The following is a 15,158-nucleotide window of genomic DNA, read 5'->3' on the forward strand; positions in this document are numbered from 1 at the left end:
TAGTGGGTCAAACGAGTTTTATTGGCAAGTAAGTTTGACACAAGCTTCAGTCTTGCCTGAGGCATTACACAGTATTGAATACAGTACTTCACATTACAAAAATAAAACCTCGCAAATGATGGAACAGATAGTTAGGTGGGCTTGAGGTGGAGGGACCTAGTAGACCACTACATAACCTTAGCGAAGAACTTGATTTTCCATTCTGGTGAAACACACGAGGACTTATTGACCTTTCAAGTTAAAAATGAGGTACAAAAACAGAAGAGTGACATTGCCATTTCCAGGCTCAGTATACTCTTTCAAGTCCTTCACTTGCCGAGGGCTTTCTCCAGATTTGTCTTGATGGCGTCGAGGAAGTCTGTAGTATTGACGTAGTGCTCGTTCAGCTTGACACTGCAAAGACCAAACAGGACAGATTAGGAGATTCATTAGCACACGACAAGGAAACACCAGCAGCAATAGTCACACAACTCATTACAATTCAAACATGTTTTACCGTTCAGTTAACAAAATGACATGCATTTCAAATTTATCATACAATGGAAAAGTTATTCCCAAAATAAGTGATATTTCCATGTATTTTTTTTGTTTTGACAAAAACCAACATCCAGTGATTGAAAGATGGGAAAATTGCAGCGGCTCCTGATTGATAAGCTTCAGATTAAAAGACGAGCCCGTGCAAAGGGGATACTATATAAAGTAGATATACCAAAGACCAGATGGGTGAAAAGAGTATGACACAAGAGTACATTGTTTGTCGTTTTGTTTTCTACACTGAATCCAATAATCACTGAAATTAGTAACATGCTTCTTAATCCACAGCTGAGGTTCCTTATTTGTACCCCTTTGGGGAAAATTTGAAGTTGTCGTGATGAATGCTGCACAAACACCACATTCAGTCACGGTACCGACTGACACGCCCAGACTTACTGTTTTTATGACCATAGTAGTTGCCCAAAAATGTGTGGTCGATGAAGGCTTTTGTGCCTTTTCCCTAAATAACTTCCACTTGAGAAATGTAGCAGTAGAACTGTGTGTTTTTGATGGGATTGAGAAGATCACGTTACCTATACGTGACGAGTTTGTACATCTCGTGTGCGGTTAGATGGCTGCACTGTGGAAGACATGGGGGCTACTGTATAAGATGTATGGAAAATTTAGAAAGCAGAGAAATTGGGTTTTGTGTCCATAAATGATGCAGGAGTTATGGTTTATGAGAAGTATGCATGCCAAATCCTGTCAACGAGAGAAATAAAAGAAAAGGTTCAAACCTGCTTCTCTGGAAGAAGTTGAAGAAGTTTTTGGCCTTTGCGAAAGTTATGAGCTATCTGGCAGGTCGACATCAGAGCAAATAGCGCCTGGTTTTGTCAAAGGGAATTCCTTTTTATTGAAAGGAAATTCTAAGAAAGCCAAATAAAGGCATTTTCTGGGTGCAATTACTGGTGTAATGTCACAAAGCAAAAGAGGCTTCATGGTTTATTTGGCCGCATCCTTCAAACGAGAGCACCAACTAATGAGTTTTTGAATGATTGATTAATCTGCTAATTATTTCCTCCAAGTGGACAGAAGAAAATACTAGCTGGGGGTAAACAAATTATATCATAATTTATCAGTGCTATAGATGACACATTTTAATAGTTTTGGCTTTTGAAATTATGACCAGGCTTGGGAAAAGATGTTGGTATGTGTGTGTTTTGGCAGTCTGTCAGCCTTGTCATTAGGTCTCAACTTTGTGCTCCATAATGAAATCCCCATTCTCTCCCCCTCCAAGGCGTCTTATGTGCAATCCAGTGCATGTGTAATTGCAACACACATGCCTTTTACTCTGGGACTCCCAGCTGTGATGTCCCAAAACTGCTCACAATTTTACACCTTTCTCGAGGACCAACCCTTTTCTTACACCTTCAGAAGCCTCCCTGATAAACATGTTGATTATGTAACCAAGCTGTGCAACTGACAGCTCCATTCAAACGGAATATACCGAGACTCAGCGCAATAACAGCATTACATACCATTTCCTGATTCTCGCCGATGCAAATATAGATAAAACTGCAGCTAGTAGTTTAGAATACATGTACTAGATCATGATCATAGCGAGTCTGTAAGTGTATTGTAATCGCAGGTTTTGGCAGAGAAGTAAACTTACTTGGACAAGCCATGGATGCAGCCTGCCAGGTCCTTGGTCATAGTTCCACTCTCAACAGTCTCAACACACACCCTCTCCAGAGTCTGGGCGAACCTGTGGACAAATGATTGCTTTATAAACAACGGCCATGTGTCACAACAGGGTCAGCATCCATGTGTCATTATTAAGTAGTCCCTACTTAATCAGGTCGGGATTGCCATCCAGTTTGCCTCGGTGCTCCAGGCCTCTCGTCCAGGCAAAAATGCTGGCAATCGGGTTGGTGCTGGTAGGTCTTCCCTGAAAGCAAGGATATAAAAGCATGTGTTAAAAAACAACCAAAAAAAACAGAAGAATTTCAAATTCACTAAATATATACAGGTAAAAATTTCTTTTCGCCCCCATTCTTTATAATTTTAGCTTATAGGTCATTGATATAAAAAATACTGGATAAACAACGAATATATCTATATTTTTAGTTTTTTTTTTTTTTTTAAAGCAAACCTATTCAAACTTAAAATCCTTGAAAACATTTCACTTTATTTGTTAGTGGTGTAGAAATAACTGAATATAACGGAAATGTTGCATTGTTTGGGAATCTTTTTGGATTCACCTGTATGTCAGTTTGTCCCAAATCGGCGTACTTGTAGTGATGATTTTCCACCACATGATGGCAGCACAGCCCGACAGATTACACAGACCGTTTGCTGTAACTACATTTGTGTGAGGCTTCACACGGCTTCTGATTTTCATGTGTCTCAATACAGATCCTCTGGTCTGATGCAGATTGTTTTTCTAAGGCACAGACTGATAATTACTGACCTTCTGGTGCTCACGGTAGTGCCTGGTTACAGTGCCGTGGGCTGCCTCAGCCTCGATAGTCTTTCCGTCAGGACACACAAGAACTGATGTCATCAGTCCCAGAGAGCCGAAGCCTAAAAGAGGAAACAGTCCTTCAGTGCAACCCACAGCAGCCCAAGAAACTGGCAGGCGTTCCCTCGATGCTTAAAAGGCTGCAGCATTTTGTTAATGGCGTCATTTCCCAAGAAGAAGCAGAAGTGTTGTTCTCTGATTGTCTTACCCTGGGCGAGGATATCAGACTGCACATCTCCGTCGTAGTTCTTGCAAGCCCACACAAAGGCTCCGGAGGACTTCAGCACCTGGGCTACCATGTCATCGATAAGCCTGTGCTCATACCAGATCTTCAGCTTGTCAAACTCTGGCTTATAATGCCTGCATGATGCACAGACAAAAGACTTTGTAAACTTACAAGTGCGTCCCAACCCCCCCCCCTCCCCTCCGCCCCCCGAAAAAACTACAATATCACTGTAAAATGTCTTTAAATTCTAATTGTGATAATTATGACATCCAATAAGAAGAACACCCTTAAATGTGAAATAGATGATTTAGAGATATAAAGTCTGTTTTAATGACGAAAGGGATAAAGACAAATGGCTTGGAAAATGTCAGTTCAGGTGCAATAAATGTAAAATACATCTAAGTTTTGTAGTTTGAATCAATTCAAAGGAAAAAAAAAAACAAACAAAAAAAAAAAAACCTTTCTATTTGTATTTCTTTAAGATGCACCTGCAGTTTACCAGCACCAAATGATCCGACTCAAATTTGATGAATTTCATCCGACGACATTGATCAAAGGAAATCTTAGAAAACAAAAACAAAACTGAAGCACCCACTTCTGGAAGATGTCCTCAAAGATGTCCTTAAATCTGCCATCATAGGCTTTGAGAATGGTGTTCTTTGTGCTCATGTAGAGAGGCCACTTCTTGCCAATAGCATACTGGAAGCAGCTGTGTGCAAAGCCTGTGATAGACTGATGAAGGAGGAGGACAGAAAAAGAAAAAAAAAAAACAGTTCACAACTGCTGTAGGTTTTTATCAGTGGTACAGGGGTTAACAACCTTCCCCTTGTCGAGTTGAAAGTCATCTACTGTGACCTCTGATGTTGTTAAATCAAACAGACCTGTGCTGATGAAGGCAAACAAAACAGTAGAAGAGCGGGATGAAAGGAGGTTCGCCGACTGCAGTGGCTGCTGTGTGAGATTTACAAAAAGCCCTCGGGCAAAGTGGAACAGCTCCATTTTCAAGCATGGAGCATTAAAGCCGATAGTTTAGGTTAGTAACCTTACAGCAATATGAAGAGGAGAAATACAAATCATCCTGAAAATGACAAACGTGAGCAATGATTTCAGAATATTGGTCTTTTGATATATACACACGTTACAATGGAAACTTGATAAACAAGTGAAAAAATATTATCTAAAGAGATGTCCGTTTGGAAATTAGATTCAACATTTAGGACATTAAATCACTTTTCTAAAAAGACGGTTCTTCTCAGTCGGCATTATGTACACAAAACGGAAAGTGGATAAATGGACTTTTGCTATATTACTACTAGATATCAAAGGTTCATACCAGTTGGCTCCAGTGCAATGTAAGTGCTGGCAGTAGTGATGAGAATAAAGGTCGGAGGCCTTTATTATAGGAAACCATTTTATGTTTGATATCTCCGCTCATAAAGCACCAAGGAAAACCACACCAGACAAACACCCTCTCTGATCAGATCCGTATGAATGTCTCACTCGAATGCAGACTCATCTGCTATGAGCTATTCAGTCAGCTCACCTCATCTGTGTTGTACATGCCCATTCCACAGCCACCGGCAGGAAAGTCGTAGACCTCCCACTCCTTGCCAGCGCTGCCGTCAGCAGGGGTGAAGATCATCTTGAACTTTCCTGGCTGGCTGACGACAAAGTCTGTTGCCCTGTACTGTAATAGAAAAAAAACAAAACAACGGGAGGCTATTGAGAATAAAAGGGGAGTTCGGGCTCGGCGGGGTGAGCGTGAACGACAGAATGTGATTCGAGTGCAGCTGCCAGACCCACCTGATCACCGAAGGCGTGTCTGCCAATGGTGATGGGCTGCGTCCAGCCTGGAACAAGCCTGGGAATGTTCTTGCAGGTGATTGGCTCGCGGAAGACGGTGCCGCCCAGAATGTTCCTGATGGTGCCGTTGGGGCTCTTCCACATCTTCTTAAGGCTGAACTCTGCAGGGAAAAAAGAAAACCCCGACATTGAGATAAAATGATAAAATACCCGAAGGAGTACAAACAAAGCCACTTATATCCACTTTAGCATTGCATTTATTAAAAAAAATTAAAAAAAGTCTTTCACATGAAATTAAAGCTGTTGTCAATTGTTTTTACAATTATGAGCAAGAACATGTGTGCATTAATAAACCAAGTAATTTGTGTTTTGACCTCCTGATGCTTACTTGAATGCTAAATGCAGTAATATTAAAATGCAGGTCGGTGCACAATGTGAAATAGGAGCAGTTTGACCTTTTCTTTAATTCATCTCTCTAAAGTAATCAGTTTATTATCCAAGTTGGGTTTATTATTCAACCTTTTCTAATAATCATCAATTCCTGCAGCTTCATAAACATTGAGAGTGCTGCAAATTGTCCAATCAGCCTCTCTTCCTGAGAACGAAGGCGTCGGGTGCAGCCTGTTTCGAGGTTACGTCTGTTTAGTCCATCTCAAAGATACACCATTGCCACTTTCCAATGACCTTTAAAATTGTGTTAATACCCCAGATCGTGTCTGTTCTGAATCATTGCCAAAACAATAACGATTAAAACTATCCCACATAAGTCGGACTTAATTCATGAGCTTTCAACTCAGCCTTTCACATATTTAAGTCTTTATCGGAGCTCAATAACTTTTCTTTAATCTAAGCTTTGGTAGAACGCAGTAGAAAAAAAAGCAAGCAAAAAAATAAGTATATTGTAAAAATCCCAGCAGTTCGTGATCCCTTTGCACATGATGGTACCTTCTTAGCCAAGCTGCTACAGATTTCTATTACTCCCCCTCTTCTCGTAGTTATTTTTGGCTATTGAGCTTTTTCCTGATCTGTGGACCCTCCACCATGAGGCAGCTCTGCACTGCCTTGGCTGTGGCTTTTTACTGTTTTCTCTTCGCATCTTCAGTTGAAGCAAATGGTGGCTACCTCTGGACATAGAAACCTGGAGCGAACTGAGAAATTGTGTGAGTGTGAGGTTGGGGAGGGGGGGGGCTGCCCTCTGAGGGGGGGCTCATAATACAATGTTTTTGTAACCTACAACACTTCAAAGTCAGAACAGTAAATTGTAAAATATTATATACATTTTCTCTCTAATCGAATGAGTTTGGAAGTGAACCAGATCAAAAAAACTTTTCATAACTTCTATCCAAAGCATTTATCTAAATGAGATTTACTCACTGTGTTTCTGTGAAAGATTCTACCACTATTCTAACTGCCAGTTATATACTAAAGAGGCTCCTTACAAGACCTTTACAGTCCTGAGAAATAGTCTGATGAAATACTTTTATTTGCACAATGCATTTCAAACAATGTGCCAGTCGCATTATTTCCTATATTGCCATGTTAAATACATGCAGGAAGATAAATGTTCATTTAAGAAAGGCATTTTAAGATTTCTTTCAGACCTTCCACTCTGGCTTCATCGGGTGTGATGGTGGCACATTTAACCGCAACATGGTATTTCTTGGTAGCCAGGGCGGAGTCGATGGTAACCTGGTCATCGGTCTGGTCGCGGTATGGCAGACCCAGATCATAGTACTTCAGCTCAACATCAACGTTGGACAGAATCAGCTGCAGGAGCACAAACAAACATTTGGATTTACAACCAAGTCTCATTGAAGGAACACACTGCTTTTCCAACAGGGAATTTACTTCATCTGTCTATAAACAGAGTTACAGGGATCACTGGAATGGGTAAGAGGACCGTAAAACACATCATCAGCCATGGAAAGAGGAAAAGAAAGAATAAAAAAAAACTAACTCTGCTTCTGCCTTCCTGATCCAACAACATCTGCTCCCTCCAGTGGCAATCGGCCAGCTACTGAATGAAACATCTGGAAAGCTCCTCCCTCCCATGATGCAGATTTAATCCTCCACATCACGTAACCCTTCCCACACAGCCGCATGTCCGTCTGCACCTGAAAATCAGCCACGTGGGCTTCCCCCGCTCTGACTCAAACAACATATTCATGCGTTGACTTCTTCACCTTCTCTTTGATGAACTCCCAGATGATCCTGGTCATCTCGTCGCCGTCCATCTCCACCACCGGCTGGGCCACTTTGATGCGTTTGTTGGCATCTGTTGAGTATCAAAAGAAAATATTTATGTAGAACTTGGTATACAGGAAAATGTTATCGCAATAAACATGATCTCTAAAAAACCTCCAGTCTGAATAAAGACTCCAGTTTTATACTTTTAAAATGTGAATATGTTTTGAAACTGTGATGATACATATTCCGAAGACTGACTCATCAATTAAAAGACTACCTGCTTCCACTCTTTTCCAACATAATATCTTAGATCAGTGGCTTCTGATGCATGGGGCTAGCTCCCATTGGGGTCCCATTGCAATTTAGAAGAAAAAAAACTAAACGGTTACAACACTTTAAAGACTGACAAGTGATTTCAAATTTTTAAAAAACCGCTCCAGAAACGTTATCTGAAGAACTTTCTTTCCAGGATGTGAGGCCAATGTGAGAGTGAACTCCTCCTCCAACAATTTCTAAACTACAATTATAGACAGGTTTGCTCATACCTATACAATTGTGTTGAAACCCCGAAACCTCATATAAACAACAAGACTGCTTGTTTATTATACTACTGGAGAAACCTTTTATTTACATTTTGATAAAATGGTGAGTGACTAAGCTTTTAGCTTTAGTGCGCCAATTTTATAATCGGTGATATTACAAGACAAATGTTAAAAACTTTGAAGCTTGGTCAAACCTAACAATAAGGTATGCTGTGTATGAAATCTTAAGAGTGCTTTCTTTCTGAAACTGAAAGTATTGGGCCTCAAACGGATGTAACTACAGTGAGATATTTCTGTTTATAAGAATGAGTTCACTGGTGGTGCAGCCAATCGCAAACCACTTTAATATGGTGACATTTTCATACAGGTTGGGATTTCCATACAAACTGTTTCTTTACATGAACGTCAACATTGGCTTTTTAAGACGATCACTTAACTTCTTTGCCTTCTACTCAGATCAGTATGGATTAGTATCTCTAATATCAGCTCAGCATGCGAGTTTCCCCAGCAGGAACATTTCAGTGCAGAGGAAAGTACAGGGGGAGGTGCAGAGGATCAAGTGACTCTTGGACTTCCCAGCCAACTTACTGCCCCCCTGCGCTGCCACAGAATCCTTCAGAGTAACTCCAGTGAACATGAGGTGTCTGTGGGAATAGCTACACTAACGATATCTTTAATGTGTATGAAGCGATTGCTGAGTTTTCATGAAAAATGTGCAAGTTTGTGGAGTTATGTGATCTCTCTGGGATTACAGGGCCTCGGAGACACCTGTTAAAACAGCCCCAGCTCTGGTCCCATGCTCAGCCCCGCCGAGTTCAGACGCATGGTGAGCGTGTGCCGAAAATAGCCACGTATGAAAGAGAGTTGTGACCTTTATGTTGCGTAAAAGCAGAATGCAGTCAGTGAAAACGGTGTCTGTGACAACAGTGCTAACCACAAACACAGGCTTGTGCATATATTCTGCTGGCAACCGAACAAGCTATTGTTTGTGCCATCATATAATCTGTAATTACGCTCCTCCACCAACCTGGGAATTTGTCATTTTTCCAACGAACACCATGTGACAAGGGAAACTATGTGAACATGATGTAAACTGTTTTATTTTAAGATTTAGCAACCAAGACAACCGAGATCACAGTAAGTAGCAGAAGGAAGTAAAGACTGGTTTGATCTTACTCATACTAAACTTTTGTCACAAGGTGTGAAAAGATGGATTATTGACATTAAATAATTTAATAATTTCTAATATTGCATGACGCTATTAGATCTTTTACCAATCTTCTGACTCAGACTCCCCATTTTATCTACATTTCATGGCTGTAGAATTGTAAAGCAAAACATACACAAATGTGTGACATGCTGGTGAATCTCATCAGTATGTTGACAGAAAGCTCCATTTCTCTGCTTTTTTCTGTCAAGTGGTTATGAGAAGTGCACATCAAATCATGTGATCTGCAACAGGATAGCTGCTTTATCAGTCCTGAGAAACACAAGCTTTAACCTAAAAACAGAATTTCTATTCTACTTATGACAGACTGGCGACAGGATTTATGACCACCAGTCAAAAAGAGAAGCTGAACTTGAGTTTATTGGATCTTTTAACCATACTTTGCACTTTACGATCTGCTTTTGCTAGTCAAGTCTCCATCACAGTGCATCCTGGGTAAGCGACCAGCCACCGTCTGGCATTATTTTATCCTAGTCTAAGCTCACCATCGAAAAACAGAGGTTGGCCATCACAAAGCAGGAGGAGGAGGAGGAGGAGGAAGAGGAGGAGGGGAGAGCAGGCATGAGCAGAGTAGATTATGTAACTTCTGAGCGTAGCAACAAAGTGGACGCTGAAAGGCGAGCTGGAACAGTCATGTGATCCTGCCTGCCACATCGCTTGCACAAACAGTGCCGATAGGTCTGCGAGTTCAGATCCTCTGTGAGAAGCACAATGGAAATAGAAAATGATTGAAAACCTATTACGAATGTACATGTGTGACATCGTCTCATACCAACGTTTGTCTGTTCATTTGTATATATAGAATATTTTGTCATTTCAAATGTTGAACTGTCAAACGTGTGTACAGAAACCCGCCTCCTGGAAGAATATGCCAACAAGATTATTGCGACCTTGCTTGCAGTGCCACCTTGGAGTATATGAGCCTTTAAATACTGCCAGTGGCACCTGGTACATCCAACTAATTTTAAAACTGAAGTCTGAGGTACCACGTGCCACAGTATTTGCACATGGTACGCTGACGGCAAGCATTCAGAGACAAACCACAGCAGCCCCCGTCTTCATCGGATGACCGATTATGTGTCTTCTGTGGTTAAGTTTTAACAAAAAGAAAAAACCTACAGGTTTAATACTAGTGCAAGAGCACACGTTGACAAGGTAAACAAACCTGCTGGGGCGAAGCTGCAGATGAGACTCCACAGCTTGTTTAAAAGGTCAGTCAATGAACTCTTGAACCCCACAAATAACAAGGTTAACTGGTTTGAATGTGGCCGTTGACAAATTAAAAAGTCAGACACAGACGAGGAGCATTACGTCTTATCTTTGGGAGACGGACAGTTTTATAAGCCCTGTAAACGATAAAAAGGAGTTCTTATCAGTGATCAGCGGCTACCGGTGACAATGCAACCTGTGATTGCAATAAAAACATTCAATCAAAGTTGTAGAATTTCAACAGTGTTGATAAATCACATGATCCTGAAAAACAACAACAGATTACTTGAACAAAGTCGGAACACATGTGAGTTTAATCATTTTAACACTGTTGCAAATGTCGGCTGGATAAATCCAACAAGTTGACGTACTGAGAATGACTAGTTATGGTTATTCAAGTGAAAAAGTTAAAATCTCCCAGCAAATATATTGGAGACAGCAGCAACTGAAATCTGCAGATAAACTGCAAACCACATCATAAGTGTCCATGTAATCAAGCACACAAATGGAATTGTGCTATAAAAAGGTTATTAGATGTCACTTCTACTTCTCTAGAAATACTGCTGCTTTTTTAAAACTATCAAAACTGCAGGAACTCTGACTCTTTTCACCTTAACTATAGTAAATCATTAGAAAAGATTCCTCAAATAAATGCACAAGTGCCACTGTACTGGCCGATGCAACGACAGTTTCTGGGACGCTCCAGAGAGTTTCCTGCATCCCAGTGTGACGTTTTCCACCTGCCAGCTGGGAGGGATTGCTCCAGGAAAAGCGACTTGTGATTTTGAAAGTAGCAAAGTCGATTACACAGCCAGGCAAGGTTACTTTTACTGGATTCTTGAGGAAGTAGGGAACTCCCTCAAAGCCAGACTTGATACAAAAATCTTCGTTGCATCGAAATTACAATGGCATCACGAGATGCAATATAGTCTAGCCAATGCAACAAGTTGGCTGTGAACAAAAACGGCCTTCTCAAATGTGTAAAAGCAAAGTGCTTCGATAATACTGACGTTGCAAGCATTGTTTTGTCCATGCGTGTACTTATGTAAGGATGAGCAGATTATCATTCAGAAAACCTGTCATGGGGAAATCCAACTACTCTACCTGGTAATTTAGCAACTTTCAAGCAATTTTTATGTACCATTTAACCATTGAATATTTGTTTAGAATAATACTACACTTCTGTGTCCATCTCATCCGCCTGAAACATCACAAACAGCTCAAATATCATGTAGATTCGATCACACCTGAGCCTGCGTGCCCTTCACATGACCTGTTGGGAGTTGCTTCTGTTTGCAAGGACAACCTGGAATTCATGCAGAGTTTTGTTTTGAGTTTTTTCACCAAAAAAACCCTGCAGCATGAAATTTAGGATGACTGCAGTGCTGACGTTGTGAATGTGGCTCACACAAACGTCACTTCACTAGAGTGAAAGTTAACTTTTTAACGAGGGGGTCATTAAAGTGAGTGGTTTTATGGTCTGAACACGAAGGTCAGACGTGTTAAAAAAATAAAAATAAAAAATACGCGCAGCTCTGAGCTGCACTGAGCATGAAAAATCCAAACCGAAAAAAAAAAAAAAAAAAAAACGATAAGTAGGACAGCGGCAGCCATTGCTCTGTATGGCGGAGGCTCGTATGCGGCGGCTGACCTTGGAAAACTTTTCCCAAGTCGTCGTCGCTCCAACTTACATTAATTCTGAGGGACAGTGTGCGAGTTCGAGTCCCCGGGCTGCGACTGCGTTTTACCGGCCCAGGTGGCAGGCAATAAAATAAAATGTCCAGATAGACGCAGCTTAAAAAAAAAAATGTTGAAAAAAGGAAGATGCGTTTGATTCATCCGCTGCCAACTGAGAACCGCCATCTCCTCATACAGTCACTTCGCCCAACAAGCGGACACCAGCGTGTCACTGATTGTTAATGGGATGTTTGTGTTATTTGCTGGGACCGTATACTTTGGCGTTAGAATGAACTATTCCTCAAAGTTTAGAGACAAAGACAAGACAGACGTCCCTCCTCCTCCTCCTCCGCTCGTCCCTCATCCCCCTCTCGACGTTTACATCTTCAGAATTGACCAAACAACCTGCTAATAATCGGACACACTGCGGCGGTTAGAAGTCGGCGAGGCGTTCAGGAGCATCTTTGCCTCCGTGCCGGAAAACCATTAACGCCATTAGCAGCATCCCACTCGACGCGCTGCACACGTCAGTGTTAGCATGGCTCTGTTAGCGCGCGCCGCCGCAGCCGACCGGCTTCAACGTTCAAATCATACATCTGATCAACATGCGGGGATCAGCCTTAATGGACGGCACCTCGACACGAAGCCGCACTCGGCCGTGGGTGCAAAGATGCGGAGGATGAGCGGTGTTTATCTCTATGTGTGTGTGTGTGTGTCTGTGCGTGTGTGCACTCACAGTTTCTTTGTTGCAAAGTCTGGCAATTAGCGGCCGGCGCGAGCACGGCGGGGTTTCTGGAAAAAGCGGCGCCGGCGCATCTCGACACAGAGCTGAGGACTTTCAAATATCCAGCCATGTCTCCCCGGCCCGGTTCACTTTGCGGTCAGCACACTCGACGAAACTCAAAGCAAAGAAGGGGGTTAAGTGCTCCGAGGCTCTCTGCAATATAGTCGGCAGCGGCTGAGCAGCACCGCCCTTCTTCCCTCCCCGGCGGGACACGCTGTGCGCTACGTCAGTCGCAGCGACTCGGAGGAGGGACCAAAACAAAAGAGACTGGAACCCAGAACTCGCTCGTAAAAGACCCCAGCATAATCTGACACACTGTGGACACCAGGCACATCAAATAAAGCATAAAAGTAATCTGAGATGACAAAACACATTCAATTTGTGTTTAAATGCACAATGTGAGATGCAACTCACTTCTAAATGAAAGATGAATGAAATTAACGCAAAAGGTCAGGGAATGAATGAATGAATGATCATAGATCAACACATGGAAAGTACAAACACCAACAAAGTACTGTTCATTTTCAATGATGACCAAGAAAAGAAAGAGACTGAAGCCAGTGGCCTATTTATTCCTATATCCTATCAATTCTATATAGAATAACCTAGACTATGTGCAGCTTACAAACAAAAACACACAACAACGAAAGAAAATAAACTAAAGAGCATAATATAACAATAGAATAATGAATGATTTTACCTTTCCCTCATTATCAGTCTGAACCGAAACCCCTAATTATTCTGTATTTTACAGCTTTTTGGAGAGTTCATAGTAAACTACTACATTTACAGTAAGTTCATCACTGTGAGCATCCCACAGTTTCACTCCTCGAAAAAAAACACATTAGCCCTCACTTTACATAAAATGAATTGAATAATATGAGTAAACATTGCACCAAAACTAACTGACGTATTCCAACCAACCAAATAGACCCAATATTGTTTATTGTTTATTTATTTTTATTTAACAAACAGTGAGTGAAAGTATATGTTAAACAAAACAAAAAACGAAAGAGTAGGAAGAAGTAAGTCTCACCTAATCCTCATCTCCACCCATTTAATATTAGACAATAAGTGTGAAATTTACCAAACAATTATCAGATTGTAAAACAGTCAAGCCAAAAAAGTTATCATAATGAACATTATGAGATGCAAAATAGAGGAAAACAAATAAACACAAGACAGAAAGAGCAAAACAACCGCGATGTTGCACAAAACTGAAACATTTAAATGGAAATGCCGTGAAGGAATCCTGCAACGATCCAACCATGAGACAAATGTCTGACTTATTCTGAGCAGAATTGTTAAACAACCAAGCTTCAACCACACATTCATGGATATTTAAAAGCATCTAAAGTGCAGGCAAAAAAAATTCAAAACACAATGACATTTAGTAAGATGACATGGGGCTAAATGACCGTGACACAAAACTGCCTGAATTTAACCAAAACCACCAAGTGTAGCGTAGATCTCATATGTGAAAAAAACCCCAAAAAACACCTGAGTCACAAAAACACTTCAAAGAGATAAAAAAAAAAAAAAAAAAAGTGAAACTAAATGACACAAAATAATATTTGCACAGAATACCGCCTGTAAGAGTCCACAGGAGCCTTCATGTGTGGCGTCTGGAAGTGTGAAAAGCAAAACAGCAATAAATCAGACAAACCAGGTGGAGCTTCTTCTATTCTTTTCTGATGTCTCTGATATCTCCCTCAGCAGGATGAATGGGCCACTCTGCATACCAAAAGCAATAATCTAATATTGCGTCTATAGAACTGCTTTGTTGTTGAAAACCAAATAACAAAATATCTCTTCAGTAATTCACTCTTCCAACTCACCCCTCAAAAACAAAAAGACTTCATATTTTGACTTTTACTGATAGCGGGTGTTGATCAAACCCCAAAAACACTGGTTCATACATTTACCGTAAAAATATTCAGTCCCTGTTTTGTTATATCTGCTGTGTGAATGGCTTTATCTTCCACTGCATTTTTAATCCAGGTTTTTTTTTTTCTTTTTTGTCTCATCTAAAAATAAACCCGATGATGTCACTCTGTTTCTTCAGATTTTGGAAAGCTCCCTCTAGAGCCACACACTGCCTCTGTTTTTCAAGCATAGTGCACCAGATTTTTTTGATTTTTTTTTACTTTGTATTTAGCACGCATTTAACTATATTTTAGAGGCATTAAAAATGCATTCTCAAAAGATAAACTATTACATCCAAGTAGGCATCATTCCCATGAAAACCCATTATTAGGATAACAAACAAGAAACCTGTCTAATTAGTAAAATTATTGTTGCCTGCAATGTGGTTTGATGGAATACAAAATGACATGAACTCTGTGTATGCCCTGAATTATTCCGCATCTCAAGATGAGCTATTTTCATTATTATTGTAGTACCTTCACTTGTACAGCACGTTTAGACTAAAAATGTCTCATCTGACAGTTGTAGCCTGAGCAATGGTAATAGCTGCATATTTCAAACTGTTATTTCTAAAAGTTTTA

At 40.8% G+C, this 15,158-nt stretch overlaps 1 protein-coding gene across 1 annotated transcript; it reads right to left on the reverse strand.

Annotated features, from left to right (window-relative positions):
* Positions 1-12,879, reverse strand: idh2 (isocitrate dehydrogenase (NADP(+)) 2). The gene is made up of 11 exons (XM_080474459.1): positions 12,604-12,879; positions 7,208-7,299; positions 6,626-6,791; positions 5,025-5,185; positions 4,765-4,908; positions 3,817-3,953; positions 3,204-3,355; positions 2,945-3,057; positions 2,325-2,422; positions 2,147-2,239; positions 1-393 (listed from the first exon to the last, which is right to left on the reverse strand). Exons 1-11 carry the CDS (start codon positions 12,719-12,721, stop codon positions 309-311), a joined length of 1,359 nt encoding a protein of 452 aa, XP_080330585.1. The 5' UTR covers positions 12,722-12,879; the 3' UTR covers positions 1-308.
* Between the last annotated feature and the right edge of the window lie 2,279 nt (positions 12,880-15,158).

The sequence above is a fragment of the Lipophrys pholis genome, assembly GCF_963383615.2.
Source record: "Lipophrys pholis genome assembly, chromosome: 11".
In the NCBI taxonomy this organism is placed as follows: domain Eukaryota; kingdom Metazoa; phylum Chordata; class Actinopteri; order Blenniiformes; family Blenniidae; genus Lipophrys; species Lipophrys pholis.